Genomic DNA, 22,097 nt, shown 5'->3' on the forward strand with positions numbered 1-22,097 from the left:
TGGTCTCATTTCCCTAGGTGGACCATAAGGGAACCTCGGGACCTCGCTCAGCTCTTGACTTTCAGTAACGCGAGTTGAGCCATCCTCCGTCAGACCCACGTCACAGAGACTGCACCAAAGATTGGCATTTTCAAACCACAAATTCACAAACAGACCCAAGCTTTAGCTCTTTGAGCACAACTGATGCAGTAACCTGCCAGCTTCCACAACCCACATCCATCTCTGTCCACCTCCAGTCATCCCAAACAATAAATGGGAATAATAAATTCTAGTACTTAGACTAACACTCAAGGAAATGCCTCTTCATTCTTGCAGAACCATTTTAATCAGCTCAAAATAGAAAGCCTAAAACGACTAAAATCCTGCAGATGTCTTAGAAGAAAGACCTAGCTACTTTTCATCACTGCTGAACATAAACTAGTGATCTTGGCAGAGCAGAGGGTAGGTAAATAAGTACATTACTGTACTTAATCCTATTCAGTAACTACTGCATACCAGTGCCGTGGACACTCAGCAGTGTGGTACAGTAGTACATTAATAAATACAGTACTTAGCTGTCCAGATAAAGTAGACACACACACAGAGGATTGAACTAGTAGATCTTGATCACTAGTTGCCTAAATACCTGCATAAGTAGGGCCCTAAGTCACTTAGAAAATGGGGCTGCAATCACATAGACACACTAATAAAAATGCCTTTCATACCACAGACTTTCATTTTCTCCCACCTTCCATCACACGAACTGACAAGAAACTTTTTCTGTGGCCAATGCAGGTGGTAAGAGATTCTGAGGAGAGAACAAAAGGAAGAGAAGTGTCAAAAAAACTTGTAATGGCAGGAAAAAAATGACATGCCGGTATTCTACCAAAGGTTTATACTACTTTAATTCGGAGTTTCCCCAGCTTGGAGAGCACCTTGCCTGACCTACATCTAGGTGGGACTGAAAGTTGCTATTAGACCACAGAAAAAAAAAAGACCTATATAAACCCATGTTCAGAATTACATGAGTTGTCAACCCTTCATAGTAAAACAGTGAAGCTTCCTGACAAGGAACCTATAATTAGAGGAGGTCTGGGAAGCCCCCAAGATGAGGGGGATCTCTCCTGCATAGACTGATATACGTGGGTACTGAGTTCAGCTGGTTGGGAGTGGGTTCCTGGGGGAAAATATTCTTTTATCTTTGGTAAACAGAAGCGTTTTGTGGAAGTGCTGTGGTTGGATCGCACAGAACCAGGGTGGAGGCTGGGATTGACAGTGAGGGGGCAGAGCCAGCCACTCCAAACAACATGAGCTCAATGGATAGATAAGGAGGAACTTGGCACAGTACCCATCACTGGCTTCTCCATCAGGAGCTGCTCCATAATACCAACAGATGGAAACAACCGGCGCACCACAGTGTTTCAGATGGTAAGAAGCAACAGTGCGTCTCTGCTTGCATGCGAGTGATTTCTTTTTGAGTGGAGGAAGGACAACAAGTAGAATAAGATGGAGACCAAGAGGTCAGGGGCAGCACAGACCAACCTGTAAGAGGTCGGAACCAAGTGCCCAGTTCATAAGTACAATGACAGCAAGGAAAGCTGAGGAGACACGGCGTGGAAGTGGTGGAAAACCTACGAGGAGCAAGGAGAGCTGCCCCTGGAGCTATGAACCTCTCTCCTTGACTGTGCAGGGACCTGCGTGATGGCTTGAGATTAGACCTCTGACTTTGAGAAGGCCAGGGTTAGGCAGGATGACTTCTACCTCATGTGGGGTAGGTCAGTTCCCATCTTGGTTTTGCCTGTTTGAGACACTTTGAATGGGGAGAGAGGTGGGCTGCGTTAAGGCTTGGGTTTAGTCTCAAGTCTGGACCAGCAGGTATTCTGCTAATACAAAGCAAAGTATTACTTTACCTTGCAATCCCGTTAACAAATGACTAATGGCTATTTTGATAAATGGCTAATTATTCTGGGTTAACAGGAAGGTAAACAAGTCAATAACTTACTTGTAACCACCTATAATATTACCTATTCAGAAAATACTCATCATTATTACTATATCTGTTAATATTTTATTTCCTCTACAAGAATGTGAAAGTATCAATTTATCATAATGTGTGAAAATAGTGAAGTAATTTTTCTATTGCTGTTATTATTAACAACTACAGTGAGTGAAGTAGAAGCTTATTACTTTATTGGCTAACCTAATGCAAAATACCATGCTCTCTGATCCCCGAGATCTCTTAAAGGCTAAGCAAGTCCTGGTTCCTCCACACACAACAAACCTGCAGCTGATGCCCTCAAGCTGGGGTGTGTGGGGCTGGAGCGAGGCAGAGATGAAATCTCCAAAGGGTTTCAGGAGGAGGAGAGATATGGTTTGCAGGGAAAAAAAAAAAAAGAAAAAAGAAAAATGAGGATGAAGAGGAAACTGAGTTGAACTCTAGGTTAAATGTGCCAGGTGTCATGAGAAAACATGACTTATTTCTATGTACAGCTGCTCCCCAGCAGAAAAATAGCCAATATAATGGCATTCATGATTTAAATAGAGGAATAATATTAGATCTTGATCAAGAAAAGCCGCTGTAAGTGGGAATAAGCAAAGGGAATTGCTGAAACTTCAGCAATTGACACCGGCGATCAGCACTTACAGGAATGGGCTGAGAGTTGGGGACTTTGGGGACTGCTTCTGGGAGGACCCCAAGAGAAGCAGCTTCACCCAGTCATGGTTCAACCAGGATCCACAGCAACCAGCTGTGGTGGGGTTCCTTTCACTACACCCGAGCTGCTGAAACCATGAGAGGCTGGTCTCCCCTGAGTGACACTCAACCCGTTCAGCTGAGCCACCTCCTCTCGTTTGCAAGGTTTCTTTTGGCAGCTGAAGGCATTAAACATCCCAGCAGTCCTTTCCACTTTTACGAAATTTAAGGAAAACACAGGAAAAGCCTTTCATGCTCAGTGGATCAGTCTTCCCTAGGTAAGCAGGGAATCAATAGCTCACTTGGTCAGAGAGTAGAGGTAGAGAACATGCTAAGAGAGCTCCGGCAAGCATCAAAAGACACTGTTTATGATCAAGAACAATTTTAATAACATCTCTTCCCACAGGAAGTTGAAACAGCTGGAAATAATTCTGGCAGATGTTCAGGATCCAGTAAACAATGTCATTACCAGCCTACAAAAGTAGGTCCCAGTGCTGCCTTCTCCAGGCAGTGTCATTACATCTGGGAAGCTCACCACACCCAATCACACTTACATACCACCTGGGTTGGCCTCCCAGTTGGCTTAGAGCTGATAATTAGTCCAATCAAGGTCATACTTTGTGATCAATTGAGTAAATCACTCTTTTGAGTTAGTGGAACCTCAATTGCTGTCATTAGCTCTGCAGCATCAATAACAGCATCTACAGGACAATAAAACAGGTGGAGAAAAGGTAAAGCAACACAAAAAGCACCTGAACTTTGCTTATTCTCTGACTAGACCTCCTGCCCAGCAAGGGAAGGGTCTGAAGAAAAGTCATCATGTGATGCCCAACTCTGAAGGTAAGTATTTTGGCTAATCTAGCCATTTAGGTTCTTTGCAAAGCTGATAAAGAGAAACCACCACCTCCAAAATGTGATTCTCTCTCCAGAGAATCCATCCTTGAAGGTATCTTTCTTTCCCCACATCTACCTACCCCTGAACACCATATCCTACCAGAAGTCTTTACAAGTGTAACAGTGAAAAAAATTACAAATCCTACCTTGTCAACAAAGGAGGAAATGTTTTCATTGAAGGTCTTGATTTGCTCCTTCTCGAGCCTTATGCACCTTCTGGACCTCAGGGTCAACACCTAGACTGAGAGGTGCCAGGAAGTCTTGGTTCAGGGTGACTTCTTGGATGCCAGCAGATGTGATGGAGGGGAGCTAGCTTATCTTTTTCCACCAAACAACCCAATTTCACCCAAGAGATTTGCCACATGACCTTAAGACCACTCAGCATCATAGCACCCTCCCAGCTGAGAACTTCCAACCTGTAGGAAACACCTCTATTCCCAACATATCTGGAGACACTTCTACTGCAAAGCCACAGAAGCCATTTCTTTCTCAGCCCAAAAGTTTTACAAGCAGGCTGTGCTGCTAGCAGGTATGATAACACCTTGTTCTTTTTCAGCTGCTTTACTTCAAACAGACAAGGCTGTAGCACAAAAACAGACCTTCTAACAGAGGATCAGTGTATTTCCTCTTTATATGTCTGCAAGGAACTGGGCTTGGTCGGAGGGGTGAAAAGAAAGCAATGCAAGCCAGCTGAAGGGCTTGGTTCCCTGGCTGCCAGCCCAGCCTTTACTCCAGCACATTTCAAACACCTGTGGAGGCACAAAAAAAAATTTAGAAAGTTTATTCTAGGGATTTCGGAGAGTAGTTTTGTGGGGGAGAAGGAAGGGAGAGTGGTCTGAGGACCTCCATGACCTGCATGAAGTGACCGTCCAAGTTTAAGACAAGGATTGGTTCCTGTTTCAGTTGATTCTGGCCCCATACAAAACCCTGTAAAGATCCAGCAAGGCAGAGGACCTGCAGCTTGGACAGATCTGCCACAAACATGGTTATTGGCAAACGCAACACACCACTTTCATCTTTCATCAGACTGTCACTTGTGACCGGTGACTGCACTAGGAATGGAGCTGGTCCTTCCTTTAAGTAGTGGTTTTCTACATAACCTGAAATTCCCATCTCCGCACGACCGATAATTTATGGGAAAGTCAATTTGTCATCAACCTGGAGGACAACAGCAGGTTTGGGTGCGTGTGAGAACGGGGCAGTGTCCCTTGCACAGCCCTCTAGTGGCACTTTGTGGCTGTGTCTACCCTATCATCATCATGTCTGCCCAGCAAGCCCTGGTCCCCAGGCTATGGGAGATGTAGACTTGCTTCAACCCATACTTCTAGTTAAGAATGGATGGTGTCATGCCATGCCATGCCATGCCATGCCATGCCATGCCACGCCAGGCAGACTTTCACCTAGGCCTGATGGGCACCAGCAATAAAGCTGGTCAGAAAACGTGAATTGTGGGGTCATGAGTGTAAATGTAAAGGAGTATCAGCCCACTCTTAGGGCAGAGCTAGTAAGTGTGGAAGCAAGATGAAGGGCAGAGAAGCACCAGCATCCAAGCCGGAGTAGGTTCCATTGCCCTGAACATCTGATCCTTCAGGATCCTGAAGGACTCCAGCTGCTGAGGAGGTATGTGCCACGTAAATAACAGTATCGAGGATGCAGAGGCAGATTACCTCTCAGGTGATAATGTTCCCATCCTTCCCACAAAGCAATGCCACTCCTAAAAGCAAATGTTTCCTGCTTACCAGCTGGTCACTGTCATATCCAATACAACTACAAAGTGGGTGAGTCTCCTCCATATTTGCACAGTGACCAACCCAAGGGAAGCAATCTTGGAAGCTTCTGAGGCCCTCCCATAATAAACATGATTAGTAACAATTAAAAACTCATTACAGCTCTAATTACAGCCAATATAATGCCACCTGGATTCATTCCCCAATAAGCTCATAAAATATTGCACCTATTATATTTCTTTCCATGTTCTAATGCAAAGAATATTGCACCACGCACACCTTGAACCAGGTTCTATGATAGACATCTACCTGCTCTCCTCTCCTTCCAGCAGCTTCCTGCACATGGGAACCTCAATGTCCAGGGCTACCTTCACACTCAACAAGGCCTTCAGTGCCTGGCCAAACTCTTCTTTGGCTCCACTGAGGGCTCTGCAGTGTTCATCCAGTTTGCTTTTGGCTTTGTTGAGGATGAGGTCTCCTTTCTGTTCCACCTCAGCAATGCTTGGTGCAAGGAAGAATGCTCTGAGTCCCACCAGCTCAGACCTAACTGTCCTCTGAGCCACAGGGCATCTAGCCACCAGTGGTCTTGCACTAAACCAGCTGGTGACTGGAGAGGCCAGCAGTCCCAGACCCCATGTCTCATAACCCCATGTCACTCAGACGGAGTGGTGGAGACTCAGTGGTAAACCCTAGGAGCAAGGTGTTTGCCATCTCACTTTGAACTCCAATCTTTTCCAGCCACAAATGATCTGAAAATGCAGGCAGGCTCTCGCGAGCACCTACGCAGATCTTGTATTAGCACAGACAGCACATGTCTTTCTCTGTAGAAAACCAGAACTTAACAAACCAACAAAAAAATATATTTATTCTGTCTTTTTTATCCTCTATGTCCAAAATAGCAACAGCTCTACCAAAAAGTACGGAGGAATTATCATTGTTTGATCACACTGAGGCTGTTCGACAAGTAAATTCACTCGTTTTAAGCAAAACAAGCCCCGTTGCTGCAAATATGGATCTACTTTCACACTAGGGCTGGCAGCTAGCACTGTGCCCCATGGAGCGAACGAAACGAAGCCCAGTCACTGGGCTGTTACGATCTTTCATTCAAGCACGATGTCCTTGAGCAATTAGCATTACTCCCTTTTTCATGAGCACAGCAGATGGGAAAGATAAACTCCAGTACCTCCGTGTTATTGCCTGGCCCCTCTCCAGGAAAAACTCAGGGAACTTATAAAAAGCCTGCGGTTTTCTGCAGGACGAAGCCTGCAGCTTTGGCTTCCTGGGTTTCAACACCCTGGAGATCGTCACCCCCTCTGCTGTCCTCCCAAGGAAGTCCCCAGGGATGCTCTAGGGCTTTGCACCGTCTTGGTCTGTGCCTGTCCTCGGATTCTTCGCTGGGATGAGGAAGTAGGAGATGGCTTCTTGGTCTCTCCCATCCCAACCTATAAATTTTATGATCAGAAATGTCACTGTTTATTCAAACAAAAGAATAAGGCGTATTATAGCCTGGTATAAACATCAGATTAAGAAATCAGGTGCGTCAACTGAGAGAATATTTGGGGGAAAATAAAAGTGGCATGAAAGTAACACTAGTTCAAATAAGAAATACCATTTCTTCCTCATTTGTTTGGTTCACTTAGATGGCAAGGACTCTGCAATACAAATCTTCTCCATTTCCATACTTCTATCTGACAAACACCGAGACCGCACCAGGATAACGCGCACGCTACAGTACAGTCAGGGTTGATTCACCTACCGTTCTGGCTCTCGCTCCTCCCAATGCCGGAGAAGAATACAGCCAAGCATTAATCAAATTAATTTGGTTGCAATGGGATGTTATTTAGAGAGGGTTAATGACTAACCTGGCTGGGCAATCTGGAGTTATAATAGCAGGTTTGAGGCTCTGTCTCATACTTTCACGCTGCCTTTTTTCATGAGTAATTTGTGTCCACAGAGCATCTTCAGCCTTCCCATCACTCACATATGAGGTGCCGGTGCCCATGTAAGAGCCCTGCTCGTCAGATAGATGGAGCTGCTTGCCCTTGTGCCAGCCAAAGGTGGAGGACAACCACTCTTCATCAGAGCATTAACCACCCGCTGCAGACCTGTCACTGGTGTCCTCCCCCATCGTGGCCTCCAGGGTGCCTGGGTGGGAGCTCCAGGCGCCATCAGGACTGAGCCACAGCATGGTGGTGATGGGTTGGCTGTGTGTCCTCTTGGGATGACAGCTGTGCTGAGTCCTGGCGCTACCTGCCACATCCCAATGGCCATGTTCAAACTGCCACATCCCAATGGCAGTGGTCAAACCACACCAGTCCAACTGCCACAACTGTCCTGTTCAAACCACCATGTTCAAACCATCACATCCAGACCACCACGTATCACCTGCCACCATTCATAGCCATGTCCCAACCACAATGTCCCTGCTGGTGGCCCTGCCTGCCTTGCTCCTGAGGTGCCCATCAACTGAGAGCTGGACGCTTCATCCTGCTACACTTGGGATGAGCACAATCCCCCCACCTCATGGCCACCAGGTTCGCATCGTGTATTCCCTTCCTGTGCCACACTCCTCACAGCCATGGCTCTCCCACCCCGCAGAGACATGTGGAGTCTACTGTAGAGGAGCAAGGTGGCACGTCCTAAGAGGAGAGAGAAGGACCATCTTCCTCCTCCTCACCCCAGCTGGGCAGTTCATAGTGCTCAGTGATTTGCACCATAGGACAGAGCACCGTGGGCATTGCCGTTCCTCACAGTGAAGAACAAAACGTGGTTTTGCCTCCCCTGCTGACCATTAATTGATAAGACGACACAAAGATATTTTTTCATCTGTCTGCGGTTTATTGGTAGTGAAAGAACTTGGAGGAAAGGGGTGCTGGTAGAAAGCAACCATGCAGTAGGGTTCATGCAACAGAAGGTTTGCAATAAGGCCATACATATGTCAGATATGAAGGAGAAAAGGGAAAGGAATCTATAAAATATTAAAGCTGCCAAATTACTCCACCGAGGGAAGGTGGACATCTCCAGAAACCTTTTTTTCACTCCTAAATCTGACTATGAGACATTATCACGTTTCTTCTGCCTATGTGAATTCCTGATATAGCTGAAACAAGCACGTGGGTAACATGCAGGACATGCAAGAGAAACATGGCCATTGAAAAAGAGACCTTAAAAAGTGAAAGGAAAGAGCAGTTTTATACACGCTCCTCCTCAGCCAGCGCAGCAGCCAGGGGTAGCAGCGAGAAACGCAGCGGAAGATGCTCGGATGAGCTCTGCAGACCCTGGTGCCCACCAGGGAGATGTTTCATCCCTGGAGACTGGTGGAGCTCAGAGAGGAGCCAGGCTCGGCCAACAGGATGTTGTTTTGCTGCAAATCTCCCCTTGGGTGGGATGATTTCAGGAGGGAAACAGTTCATTTCTTTGCTGGATAGTGGTTCAGGATGGAAGGGGCTGTGCTGCTGGCTGGAGAAAGGAAAAGATGCTTCTTTCCTTGGAGGGACTGAGGTCAGGGCTCAGTATTTTACACCTGAAGATTTGACCGTTGTGGTGGTGACACATCTCCGCACAGAGGAGGATCCACCCCCTGAGACGAAGTTGCCACCTCCAGAGCTGCACATTCTTCCACTTCCAGAAGAGAAGCCACCGCTGAGTATTCCTCCTCCTATGCCACAACTGCCTCCAACGATGCTTCCTCCTCCGACTGCACATACTCCTCCTCCCATGCCACTGCTGGCTCCAAAGCCACCGGCTCTGCCTCCAGCAATGGTGGTTCTGCCTACCACAGCTGCAAGAGAAGGACAGGCTCACTGTACGTCAAGTGACAGCCCAGGAATCCTCAGAAAACCCAGGGTAAAAGCCATTCTGCAGAGAGGACGATGAACAGATACTTACAGACATTTACGTTGGATGGGTTGTCTCCACAGAGCCTGTGTAGGGAAAGGAACACAAGTTGTAAATCTAATATCGTAGAAGGCAATTGAGCGCCATGCAATTTCCCAAGTATTCCTTTTATTTCTTGTTTCATTTAACATCAATCAAAACCACTGAGAAATATGCCTGGTGGGGACCTCGTTTCTATTTTGGGCTTAAAAACTTGGGCAGAAAAATGGAAGTCAATCAGATTCCAACATTAAATGGGTTGTGAGAGATGATAAAACCTAAGTCTATCCCAAGGAGACACAGTACTTTGGTCAGGCCAACCTGACAGCGGGTCTCACCTGTTCTCCTCTCCCTCCAGCAGCTTCCTGTACATGGCAATCTCAACGTCCAGGGCAATCTTGATGTTCAGCAGCTCCTGGTACTCCTTCAGCAAGCGAGCCAGCTCCTCCTTGTCTTTGCTCAGGGCACACTCCAGCTCTTCCAGTTTCCTTCTGGCATCCTTGAGGGCCATCTCACCCCGTTCCTCGGCCTCGGCAATGGCTGACTGCAGCTGATGGTTCTGAGAAAAAGAAGAGCAGTTTCTCAGTTCCCTTCTGCACAACCTGGGTGGAAACTGGGTGGAAAATTGAGAGGAGCCACCAATCTCCTCCAAAGGACCTGAAGTTCAATCAATACATTGCCCACCCACTATCCTTAGCTCACCACCCAGCTCAGGTGTGACCCATTACCCAACAAGATGCTGAGGAACCCCTACCTGCTTCTTCACGTTCTCAATCTCAGCCCGCAGCCTCTGGACGTTCCTGGTCAACTCTTGGATCTCTATCTTGGTGTTGCGGAGGCTGTCCCCATGCCTTCCAGCAGTGCTCTGCAGCTCTTCATACTGACAGCATGGAGACAAAGCAACCCATCAGTGACACAACCTATCCAGAACTCAGGTGGTTCCCATGCCCTGTGGCGAGGGAGGCAGCGATTTGTCCCAAGTGCCTTGACTTCTTCCCAACTCACCCGGCTCTGGTACCAAGCCTCAGCTTCAGCCCGGCTGTTCTGAGCAATCTGCTCGTACTGACGCCTGACCTCCTCGATGATGCTGTCCAGATCCAGGTGACGGTTGTTGTCCATGGACACCACCACGGACAGGTCCCGGCTGATTGTCTGCATCTGAGCCAATTCCTACAACCAAGACATGAGTTAGCCTGACCATATGAGGAGGGGAAAAAAAGAGCAGCACCTCCAAGTAGCCTCTCCAAACCAAAACCATGTGGGCACCCTGTCCAACCTCAGTGTCTTTGGCCACCACACACCTCATTGCAACTCCATCCATCCCAGAGGAAGGGAGAGCTCTTACCTCCTCGTAGATGCACCTCAGGAAGTTGATTTCATCAGTCAGAGCTCCCACCTTGGCTTCCAACTCTACTTTAGTCATGTAGGCACAGTCCACGTCCTAAAGGAGACATCACACGGATAGACAACGGCTTCCTCCCATCCCAGCAGAGCTGGTGGCACCCAATGCCTCCTGTTGGAAGCTGCCCATTTGGTGCTGCCTCCTTCCAACACCTTTGCAGCCTGTCCCCTCGCACCCCTCTCTCCCGCTTCCTCTGTGACTCACCTTCTTGAGCACCACAAACTCGTTCTCAGCAGCGGTGCGCCTGTTGATTTCCTCTTCATACCTGTTGAAGGGGACAAGACAAGATGAGTCTCCTGGACTGCTCCTCAGCTAGCCAGCCAGCAGAGCCCCGCTTCCCTCCAGGGCATTTCTACAGAGGGAAGGCAGCGTGGGAATCTCCAAGGTGGCTTAGCTCTCCTGTCTTGGTGCTCACTTCTTCCTTACTCTGTCACTGCACTTACTTGGTTTTGTACTCCTCAACGTATTGGCGCATGTTCTGCAGCTCCGACTCCAGCTGTCCCCTCTGTCCCAGGAGAGAGTCTAGCCTCCTCCTCAGGTTCTGGATGTAATTTTCAAAGATGACATCGAGGTTCTTCCTTGGCCCCAAAGGCCCTTGCTGTTGGAGGAGCTCCCACTTGGTGGAGAGGACCTTGTTCTGTTGCTCCAGGAAGCGGACCTGAAAGCCCACAAAGAGGGTTGTGAGATATTCACCCAGGGAGAAATCGCATTACTCAAACCTCCTGCTTTTTGGGACGCCATAGGAATCATTTCCCAAATACCCAACAGGACCTTGGGTAATTGAAAGCCAGTTTTCCGAGAGAAAGATTCCTCCCTTCTTTCTCGTCTTTTTTCAACTATTCTTGAATTTCTCCTATTTTCTCCTCCTACATTTCTGTCCTCTTTTTTTTTTTTTTAATTATCTATTGGAATTATTACATTCCAGATTTACAAATTATTGTCATTTCCAGTTGCAGATTTTGACCCACATTAATTTGCAGAAGCATCAGACATTTTTTACCTTCCAGTGAATGAAACCCCAAGTGTCTCAATATCAGAGAACATTCCTCTCATCAGATACAAAAAGTATTCAATACGTATGTATATATTTTTAAAACTTTGAAGCACCTTTATAAGCCATGTTCTCCAGTGCAGACAGTCTAAAGAATACTCGTCTGTACTTTAACTGAAATAAGGAACTGCCAGGAATTAGTCAAATGCTCATTCCTACATTCTAAGCTCCTCAAGAAGAAACTATCCTTGGAAAAGGACAGATGTAAAGAACCACTTAGGATAAGTGAGTATATCATGATTGCTCTGGCCTGACTGAACAGAGAACACTAGAGAGGAAAGCTAAGGAAGAATTTGGAGCAACCAAACCTGGAGAAAGTCCTTTGGTTTCTCTGCGGATGTAAAATTTTTACATTTCCTTAGGAGGACTCAATGAAAACACTAACAGCCTTCCAGACCTGCCAGCCCTGAGCTGAGAAGGACAATATTTCCCTCTCCACCACACAGGAACGTTCCTCAGATTCCCCATTCCCAAGCAAATACAGTTCCAGCCTCTCACCTTGTCAATGAAAGAGGCAAACTGATTGTTAAGAGTCTTGATCTGTTCCTTCTCCTGGCACTTCACTTGTTGGATCTGAGGATCAATATCAACATGGACCGGCCGCAGGAGGGTTGGGTCAACCTGCACCGGTTGGATGCCTCCGGGGAACCCAGGACCACCTCTCACAGGACCACCAAAGCCTATTCCTCCACCAATGACACCTCCTCCAATGCTGCCAAATCCTCCTCCATAGCCTCCACCAAAGCCACCAATTCTACATCCGTATCCACCGCCATAAGAGCCACCCATGGAAATTCTTCCGCTGCCACCTATGTTATGGAGGCTCCTGCTGCTAAAACCTCCACAACGTCCGCTGCCTCCAATTCCCCTGGACGTGGAGAATGAGCTATAGCTGATCCTGCTTCTGCCCCCACTTCCTCCAAAGCCACCACCAATGGCAGAACAAGAGCTGTATCCCCTTTTGCTTCCGCCTCCGAAGCTTCTGCAGATTGACTGCCGAGACATGGCTGTTTCTTCCAAGCAGAGTCAAAGTCAAGAAGAGCAGAAAGACCAACGGAGCTGTGCTGCTGAGGGATGACTGCAGAGAGAAGTCTGCACAGTCTTCTCTGGCTTCGCAGCTTCAGGCATTCCCTTTTATCTGTTTCTGGAGGTGGGCTGGGTCTACAAGGGCGTGAAGAGGAAACAAATTTACTGTCTTCATCAGCTTGGTGCGGTTAACAGATTTTTGCCAAATTGTTGACTCCACCCAAAAATACGCTTTGCAATGCAGAAGAGAATAAAAGAGCAAGAGCACTGAAACTGGTCTCAATGAGTAAGTGGACTCTCATATCTTTATGGCATCAGGAAAAATATGTTTTACAGTGATGTAGTCATGTTCTTCCCTCCTCCCACCTTTCTATCTGTTCCTAACAATTTCGCAGTTTGTCTGGATCTGGATCTTTTGCACTGACGTTCAATGTCGGGTAAGCATTTTGGTGAAAACCAACTAGAATGAGACTTTCACAATTCCCCCAAGCACGCCCCAAATCTCCTTCTTAAGCAGAAAATTGCCGATGACTTTCCAAGAGGCAGTTTCCCAGTGTAGAGCAAAAATACCACACATTAACATTTAACAACGGTCAGCATTTCTCCTTTATCCAGAAAGGAGGTTCCTCTCCTAAGAGCATCAGTTGCGATGGGAGTGCCTTCTTCTAGGGCACATTCCTGCAAAACGTGTCTCCCTGACTCTGAGATAACCAGGTACCGAGACTCTGAGCACCAGAGCGGAATGAGCAAGAGAACGAGGATGTCCAAGCTCCTTCCTTGTGCTTTTCAAATGGCCACAGGGGTTGCCAAACCTGCAGAGGAATGAAAGGACGCTTTGGGCACTAGATGTGGTAACAATGACTGAAGGCAGACAAATAGCAGAGAAATGCAGGCAGGAATAACAATGACTTGTTAATTTTTTTTTTATTTTTTTTTTTTTTACTTAAGTTGGTAGGCAAATGGTCAGGTTGACTTCATCATACTAGATCATTTTGAAAAAAAGGGCAACTAAAAGGTAGAAGAAGCTCTGCGATGCTTTCCTAAGTGATGACAATTGTTGCATATGAAGTGTGCTGTGAGAGGTATGGCATCTTTGACCACATCTTTGACCGCAGTAAATTTGGAGTGGGGGGAAGAGAGGGTGCTGAAAATTTCACTTTAGAAAGATGTATTTTTAGGACACCAACTGCTGATTCAAACTAGATAACAATAATGTTTAATTTTGTGCACAGGCTACAAAGTAGAACATTCACCTGAAAGACATCTTGCAGCTGTCTTCTGGATCTTATTAATCAAATATACATTTTAGTTACATTTATGAACTCTGAGAAAAAATATTTTTCCTACTGCTTAGCTCCTGAAAATCATCAATAAATGTTAAAGGAAGCACAGTTTAGAGCCTTCTCAGCATTTCAGCGGTACAATTCTATACTGTATTTAAGCTTTCAAAGTGGAATACAAATGTGTGTTTGAATTATCATGATCACCCATAAGAACTATACAACCAAATGTTGTTTGAAAGCACCACTAGGTATCAGCCTCAGCCACAGACACTTCAAAGCTTTTGAAAAACCAGCCCAGAGAATCCCTTTCAAAAGCCACTAGAGGAATCCGAACCATAAATGCCATTGACTGTCGCTGAGACGGAGGCAGCTTGACACCACGGTCTCTTCTACAGAACGGGGCGTAGGGGACTGGAGAACGTTCCCCCTGAGGGACACAAGGAATGGTTGGCCAAGGGTTGTCCAGATGTGAGTGCCTGCCCCCTGAGACAGGTTGCAGCTGGAGGATGGGCAGCCATCCCTACGGCAGGGAGGGGACACGCGCCCTTGCAAAAACAGCTCGAACGAAGAGGGTCTTAATTCTCCGTGGTTATCCTCAAGACAGAGAGCTACGCACTCCAGGTCATCCCACAGTCCAGCGCTCTCGCTCGTGATGAGCAATCCCAGGGAGGTGTCGGGTAGCTCGGGTTCTGCTTAGAGAAAACAGGTTGTCTCTTCTCACGGCCGCCCTCCAGATTGCCAAACGCACGGTAGCTGCCTTTCTCGGTAGGCAGCATGACTTCGTTGTAACATCCCACATGGCGGCTCCATGGCAAGGGGGAAGATCTGCTAAGTCAGCCAAATGCCTGGATGCTGACCACATTCAGCGCGTACAGATAAGACGCCCAGATTGAGTCACTCTGACGTCTTCAGACAAGATGTGAAGATTATACCAAACCTGGAGTCACTTCAGCCTCCTCCAGGTAAGAGTCAATACCAAGCCTGGGCTCCAGCCCTTCCTTCAGATCTCTTACGCAAGGAGCTGTGCACAGCAAAATCATCAACAGTAGGCAAAGTGTAAACTCTGCAGAAAATGTAGATGGAGACCAAGCCAGGCTGCAGCAAAGAGGTTCTGGTAGCATAGAGGAGGATGTTGCAATGACTCCTCACAACAATGCCTACAACACCATGTTTAACATTTTAAAGCTGAGAAGAAATATAGTCTTAAAATTAAGAATGGAAACAGGTGACTCTTGCCCCAAGCCAAAGCCCAAAGTGCTCTTGGCACATCCTCAGCTTCTCAGAGGCATTGCCTTCTCATCATCTTCTGTTTGGGCCAAACCCAGCCACGTTGCCCAGCCCTAGCTCACTTCTGCTGGGTTTCCAAGCATGTAGAAGTCCCTCTTCCGAGAGCTCTGTAGCCATTTCACGCTGCCTTGACTGGACCTCTTCCTCAGTCTGCAGCTTCCTGACCTGCTACGGGGACACTGGCAGCTCACAACAGTTTGTTGTGGGACTCCTGAACCACTACTGAAAGTGGTTTCTGCCTCTTTGATCTCTTCTTGTGGTGGTGGAACTGAAGCACGGATCAAACACATCAGCATTCTTCTCCCAGTCTTGCTCCCATAGCCCCTCCTCGAGCCAGACCCAATCTCTCCCTCTTGCTCTCAATGCAAAGAACAGACCCTGGGGGAAATAATCGACTTTTCAGGGAGCTGAAGGGTACCTGAGCCCACAGTTTGGGGATGAATCATGCCCTCCCAGCCCTACATGTTCCCAGTGCTGGCCAGCGAAGGGGAGGATGTGTTAATGGTTCTCAAGCACTCCTGGTGCTTGTAGGGTGCCGAGGTGTGCAGCGTGCCTGGCCACAGCCTACTCGTACACCAGAGGGCAGGTGCTTGGCCAACGTCCATATCCATGCCTACAGGCAGCTGTTAGACCTGCCCTCCCACCTCTGCCCACAAGACTCCTACCATTGCCACCTTCCCCTAACCACAAAATAAAGTCCACTCCAAGGCAGGAAACTCAGATGAACAGACAACAGCGAGGCTGATCTGATGTCTGCTCCCACCCTGCCGCTGCCGATTTCCATCATCAATCAAGCTGTTTGGCTCTCTACTGGTTTCACCACTATGCACTGGCAGCCTTCCTGCACAAATCCCATAACTTTCTGTTTGTGATTTCAGCATACCCTGTACACAGCTGCTTCTTGCTCTAAAAATCTGAAATCCAAGTAAGAGATTGATAAAACCCCTTTCCTAGAGCAGCAGCGATTTGTTTGTATCCAGAGCATGATGGTAAAATGTGACATGGGCAACAGGGCACCGAGTGCCTTAGTTTGAGCCCTAAATATTGGCACGGGGCACCCTGTAGCATCCTCATTGATTCAGAAGGTGCCGGACCCCTCTGTGTTGGACGTTTCCAGACACAACAAATGAAGACATCTGCTGGGGAAACAACTACACACATGATTCCAAGGATGGGGCTATATCGGGACCTGCCCAAAAATTTAGAAGCCTCCTGATTTCCTCCAGTTTGGGCTTCCAGTGCTTCTGCCCACTCACATTTGGTGCAGGTTGTGTGAACTGAGCGTCTAGAACCCCACCATTCTAGGTACGGGCTTGTGTTTTCAGGCACTGCCACGACTGGTAAGAGTCAAGAGGCATCACCCATGCTTGGACACGTGCCGAGCTAGGTTTGCACACCCGTTCAGTTCCCCCAAAGCACAGTCACAACACGCTGAACAGAAGAGCAACCCACACCTTCCTACCAAGTTGCTTCCCCAACAGCAAAACCCATCTTGCCTGGAAGTCACTCCCAAAGCAACGACACAAAGACATCACGAATGTTCTCTGCAATTTATTGAGAATGGCAACATCCCAAGGAAGTAGGGCATACCACAAACAGAAGAGGAAGGGAGGTGGGGACAGTACATCTCGTTCCATGTCACAAGGGGGGCTGGCACTGAAGAGCAAGCTTTGTTCTCCTTAGAAGAAGTCCACGTCTGAGTGAGGTCTTGTCAGGTGTGACGGAGAGCAAGGACCAGTGGAACTGGAAGCCACTGCTCCAGAGAGAGCTCCTGCTTACAGCACACCCGGGGCTCCCAGGTGAGCCAAGCTGCCCAGATGCTCCACCCTGGGGCACGCAATCCCTCTGGCCACCGGCCGAGAAGATGCTCCCTCCCGGCTCGGCCAAGGCAGGAGTCCCGCTTGCCCCACATCTACCCTCAGCCCAAACACCAGTGAATGGAAGCAGCAGGATGTACCGCATGCAGAAGCACCCCAGGGCTACGGCCATCGAGGAAGGGACACGAGGACAGAGGGGGAAAGAGGAGTTTTATACACGTTTGCCACGAGGCAGCCAGAAATGTACAACACAGCGAGAAAGGCAGAGCATTTCCCTCCTGCAAATCAGCTCTCCGTGCTGGGCATCCCCAGGTGAGACTTTTCTTTCTTTGCTCATCGGTGATTTCATCACTGGGCTTGGGACATGGCGTTGCCACAGACCGCGCCAGGTAGACGCGCTGGTCCGTGGCGGGCCGTGAGGGTCACAGTTTGTTTCATTGCAGGACACCGGAGCTGGGTTTAAGGAGGCTGGGCTGCTGCTGGGAGAAGGTAGGAGATGCTTCTTTCCTTGTTCAAGCTGGCCTCGGGGCTCAGAATTTCACGCCAGAAGATTTGACGGAGGTGGTCGTGACACATCTCCGTACGGAGGACGATCCCCCGCCGGAGCTGAAGTTGCCGCCTCCAGAGCCGCACAACCTTCCGCTTCCGGAAGAGAAGCCACCGCTGTACATTCCTCCTCCCATTCCACAGCTGCCGCCTATGCTTCCTCCTCCAAAGCTTCCTCCTACTCCACATACGCCTCCTCCCATTCCTCCGCCCATGCCGCTGCCGCCTCCGAAGCCTCCTCCGATGCCGCTGCCACCTCCAAAGCCTCCTCCCATGCCTCCTCTGCCTCCGGAGATGGTGGTCTTGCCTACCACAGCTGGAAGAGAAGCACAGGTTACACACCCATTACGTACCCGTAACATACTGGCAGGTTGTATCTCCAAACAGACATGGTCTGCTACTGCTTCATGAGGAAACAAATGCAGATACTTACAGACATTGACGTTGGACATGCCATCGTTGCACAGCCTGTGAGGGAAAACAGGACCAGTTAATCCTACCAGAAGTGCACATTTCTTCAGCTGAGAATTTCCCTTTTTTTCATAGAATCCTAGAATGGTTTAGATTGGAAGGGACCTTTAAAGACCGTCCAGTCCAACCCCTTGCAATGAGCAGGGACAGCTTCAACCAGATCAGGTTGCTTCGAGTCCCATCCAACCTGACCTTGAATCTTTCCAGGGATGGGGCATCTACAACTTCGCTGGGCAACCTGTGCTAGTGTTTCACCACCCTCAGCATAAAAAATTTCTTTCTTTTCTACAAGTTATATATTCTCTATTCTTTCTGAATTTCCCAATTATTCTTTAAAAGAAATCAACAGCCTTGAATTTGACATTCTTAGAAGAAATATGGAAATCATTTCTGCTTAAGGGTCAGAATTAGAGCATGAGTGGTATGAAATTTATTTTTAAAGTGCATGCAAAAATTTGACTTACAGTATAATCTGTCAAGAATTCGGCCAAAGAGATACAAAGAGAGTGAGATACCTGTTCTCCTCTCCCTCCAGTAGCTTCCTGTACATGGCAATCTCAACGTCCAGGGCAATCTTGATGTTCAGCAGCTCCTGGTACTCCTTCAGCAAACGAGCCAGCTCCTCCTTGTCTTTGCTCAGGGCACACTCCAGCTCTTCCAGTTTCCTTCTGGCATCCTTGAGGGCCATCTCACCCCGTTCCTCGGCCTCGGCAATGGCTGACTGCAGCTGATGGTTCTGAGAAAAAGAAAAAGAAGAGTGGTTTTGCAGTTACCTTCTGCACAGCCTCCACTGGAGCAGCCCCTAGGGCACAAACTGGGTGGAAAATTGAGAGGAGCCACCAATCTCCTCCAAAGGACCTGAAGTTCAATCAATACATTGCCCACCCACTATCCTTAGCTCACCACCCAGCTCAGGTGTGACCCATTACCCAGCAAAATGCTGAGGAACCCCTACCTGCTTCTTCACGTTCTCAATCTCAGCCCGCAGCCTCTGGATGTTCCTGGTCAACTCTTGGATCTCTATCTTGGTGTTGCGGAGGCTGTCCCCATGCCTTCCAGCAGTGCTCTGCAGCTCTTCATACTGACAGCATGGAGACAAAGCAACCCATCAGTGACACAACCTATCCAGAACTCAGGTGGTTCCCATGCCCTGTGGCGAGGGAGGCAGCGATTTGTCCCAAGTGCCTTGACTTCTTCCCAACTCACCCGGCTCTGGTACCAAGCCTCAGCTTCAGCCCGGCTGTTCTGAGCAATCTGCTCGTACTGACGCCTGACCTCCTCGATGATGCTTTCCAGATCCAGGTGACGGTTGTTGTCCATGGACACCACCACGGACAGGTCCCGGCTGATTGTCTGCATCTGAGACAGTTCCTGCAACAAGACAGGCAGCTCAAGTGATTCTCAAGCCTAAATCCATATGGATATCCAGTACAACCTCAGTGTCTTTGGCCACCACACACCTCATTGCAACTCCATCCATCCCAGGGGAAGGGAGAGCTCTTACCTCCTCGTAGATGCACCTCAGGAAGTTGATTTCATCGGTCAGAGCTCCCACCTTGGCTTCCAACTCTACTTTAGCCATGTAGGCACAGTCCACGTCCTAAAGGAGACATCACACGGATAGACAACGGCTCCCTCCCATCCCAGCAGAGCTGGTGGCACCCAATGCCTCCTGTTGGAAGCTGCCCATTTGGTGCTGCCTCCTTCCAACACCTTTGCAGCCTGTCCCCTCGCACCCCTCTCTCCTGCTTCCTCTGTGACTCACCTTCTTGAGCACCACAAACTCGTTCTCAGCAGCGGTGCGCCTGTTGATTTCCTCTTCATACCTGTTGAAGGGGACAAGACAAGATGAGTCTCCTGGACTGCTCCTCAGCTAGCCAGCCAGCAGAGCCCCGCTTCCCTCCAGGGCATTTCTACAGAGGGAAGGCAGCGTGGGAATCTCCAAGGTGGCTTAGCTCTCCTGTCTTGGTGCTCACTTCTTCCTTACTCTGTCACTGCACTTACTTGGTTTTGTACTCCTCAACGTATTGGCGCATGTTCTGCAGCTCCGACTCCAGCTGTCCCCTCTGTCCCAGGAGAGAGTCTAGCCTCCTCCTCAGGTTCTGGATGTAATTTTCAAAGATGACATCGAGGTTCTTCCTTGGCCCCAAAGGCCCTTGCTGTTGGAGGAGCTCCCACTTGGTGGAGAGGACCTTGTTCTGTTGCTCCAGGAAGCGGACCTGAAAGCCCACAAAGAGGGTTGTGAGATATTCACCCAGGGAGAAATCGCATTACTCAAACCTCCTGCTTTTTGGGACGCCATAGGAATCATTTCCCAAATACCCAACTATGACTCATTTAAACATCCAAGCTCCTAAAGTGCATGACAAGCATCATTAAATTTTGAGTCATTCTAAACCTCTCACTTTGGGACAAAAAGGGGTTGCCAAGAGAAAACACCACCCTCATTTTCCATAGCATCAGCTTTGGACATTGCTATCATCTTTGCAGTAGTGGCATCAATAAAACAATTATATTTTTCATCTAACTATACATAAATACATACATTGTCCTACAAGGGATTCTGTTTTGGGGGGGTTTATCTATTTGAAATAATCATAGAAAGCTTGTTAACACTCTTATGTTTGTAGAATCAGTTCCTTGAAAAGAAGGTTTCATCATAATTAAAAGTACATTAGTGAGAACTCTTAGGGTAACTAAATATACGATGATGACTTTACCCTGAATCACTAGAAATTAGGCTGAAGTGAAGACTGGGCAAGAGAATCCACAGAACATCCTGCAGACCTTGTTATTAGTCTTCCGTTAGCATGAAAACCTTGTCCATTGTTCCATATTACTTAATAAGACCTTAATAATAACTTACTACTAAGGCATCAGACATGCAAATTTCAACAAGTACTTGTTGGTAAGAAAAACCATTCCCTTTCCCTACCACAGGAAAGTCGTCTAAAACACCCACCTCCAAACAAGCACAGTCCTAAATTCTCACCTTGTCAATGAAGGAGGCAAACTGATTGTTAAGAGTCTTGATCTGTTCCTTCTCCTGGTTTTTCACTTGCTGGATTTGGGGGTCAATCTCAACATGGACCGGCCGCAGGAGGCTTGAGTCAACTTGCACGGGGTGGATGCCTCCAGGGAAGCCAGGGCCACCAAAGCCACCCATTCCTCCACCACCCATTCCTCCACCAAAGCCACCCATTCCTCCACCAACAATTCCTCCACCGAAGCCACCCATTCCTCCACCGAAGCCACCCATTCCTCCACAACTCATTCCTCCACCAAAGCCACCCATTCCTCCTCCGTAGCCTCCACCAAAGCCACCCATTCTGCCTCCGTATCCTCCACCGCCATAACATCCACCCACGGTAATTCTTCTGCTGCCACCTATGTTATGGAGGCTCCTGCTGCTAAAACCTCCACAATGTCCACCTCCTCCACCTCCCCTGGATGAGGAGTATGAGCTGTAACTGATCCTGCTTCTGCCGCCACCTCCTCCAAAGCCACCACCGATGGCAGAGCAAGAGCTGTAGCCCCTTCTACTCCCGCCTCCAAAGCTTCTGCAGACAGATTGCCGAGACATGGCTGTTTCTTCCAAGCAGAGTCAAAGTCAAGAAGAGCAGAAAGACCAACGGAGCTGTGCTGCTGAGGGCTGAATGCAGAGAGAAGTCTGCACAGTCTTCTCTGACTTCCCCGGCTTCAGTCAGTCCTTTTTATCCGCTTCTGGAGGTGGGCTGGGACGGCATGGGTGTGAAGGTGGAAACCAATTTATTATTTTCATCAGCATGGTGTTGTTGACAGATTCTCAGTTGAGCTTTACCATATTTGGGCCTGCCTAGAAACACACCCTGTAATATAGAAGTGAATAAAAGAACAAGAACATCTAAACAGGTCTCAATGACTAAGTGGACTCTCATATCTTTATGACATCTTGGAAATCATCTTTTACAATAATGCACTTTTCTGCAGCCCCTCATTGGACTTCCCGCCTTCATTAATGGTTCCGACTAATTCCAGATATAGATCTTTCCAATCAAAGCTCCACT

General features: G+C 48.1%; 2 protein-coding genes across 2 annotated transcripts; both read right to left on the minus strand.

The window, feature by feature from the left end:
• Nucleotides 1-8,801: 8,801 nt before the first annotated feature.
• LOC104636827 (keratin, type II cytoskeletal cochleal-like) lies at nt 8,802-12,626 on the minus strand. Its single transcript, XM_075737685.1, has 9 exons — nt 12,120-12,626; nt 11,014-11,228; nt 10,775-10,835; nt 10,514-10,609; nt 10,174-10,338; nt 9,923-10,048; nt 9,507-9,727; nt 9,181-9,215; nt 8,802-9,073 (listed from the first exon to the last, which is right to left on the minus strand). Exons 1-9 carry the CDS (start codon nt 12,624-12,626, stop codon nt 8,802-8,804), a joined length of 1,698 nt encoding a protein of 565 aa, XP_075593800.1.
• Nucleotides 12,627-17,564: 4,938 nt separating this feature from the next.
• Nucleotides 17,565-21,634, minus strand: LOC142598637 (keratin, type II cytoskeletal 6C-like). The gene is made up of 9 exons (XM_075737683.1): nt 21,044-21,634; nt 20,056-20,270; nt 19,817-19,877; nt 19,556-19,651; nt 19,258-19,422; nt 19,007-19,132; nt 18,567-18,787; nt 18,014-18,048; nt 17,565-17,896 (listed from the first exon to the last, which is right to left on the minus strand). Exons 1-9 carry the CDS (start codon nt 21,632-21,634, stop codon nt 17,565-17,567), a joined length of 1,842 nt encoding a protein of 613 aa, XP_075593798.1.
• Between the last annotated feature and the right edge of the window lie 463 nt (nt 21,635-22,097).

This window comes from Balearica regulorum, chromosome 29, assembly GCF_011004875.1.
Source record: "Balearica regulorum gibbericeps isolate bBalReg1 chromosome 29, bBalReg1.pri, whole genome shotgun sequence".
Classification (NCBI taxonomy): Eukaryota; Metazoa; Chordata; class Aves; order Gruiformes; family Gruidae; genus Balearica; species Balearica regulorum.

Coding starts and splice junctions, on each gene's coding strand:
- LOC104636827 (XM_075737685.1), bottom strand. CDS start 12,626: ATGTCTCGGCAGTCAATCTGCAGAAGCTTCGGAGGCGGAAGCAAAAGG. Junction 10,836..11,013: donor GTTGAGGAGTACAAAACCAA/GTAAGTGCAGTG, acceptor CCCCTTCAACAG/GTATGAAGAGGAAATCAACA. Junction 9,074..9,180: donor CCCATCCAACGTAAATGTCT/GTAAGTATCTGT, acceptor CTTCTCTTGCAG/CTGTGGTAGGCAGAACCACC.
- LOC142598637 (XM_075737683.1), bottom strand. CDS start 21,634: ATGTCTCGGCAATCTGTCTGCAGAAGCTTTGGAGGCGGGAGTAGAAGG. Junction 20,271..21,043: donor TTGCCTCCTTCATTGACAAG/GTGAGAATTTAG, acceptor GTGGGCTTTCAG/GTCCGCTTCCTGGAGCAACA. Junction 18,049..18,566: donor CTGGAGGGAGAGGAGAACAG/GTATCTCACTCT, acceptor TTTCCCTCACAG/GCTGTGCAACGATGGCATGT.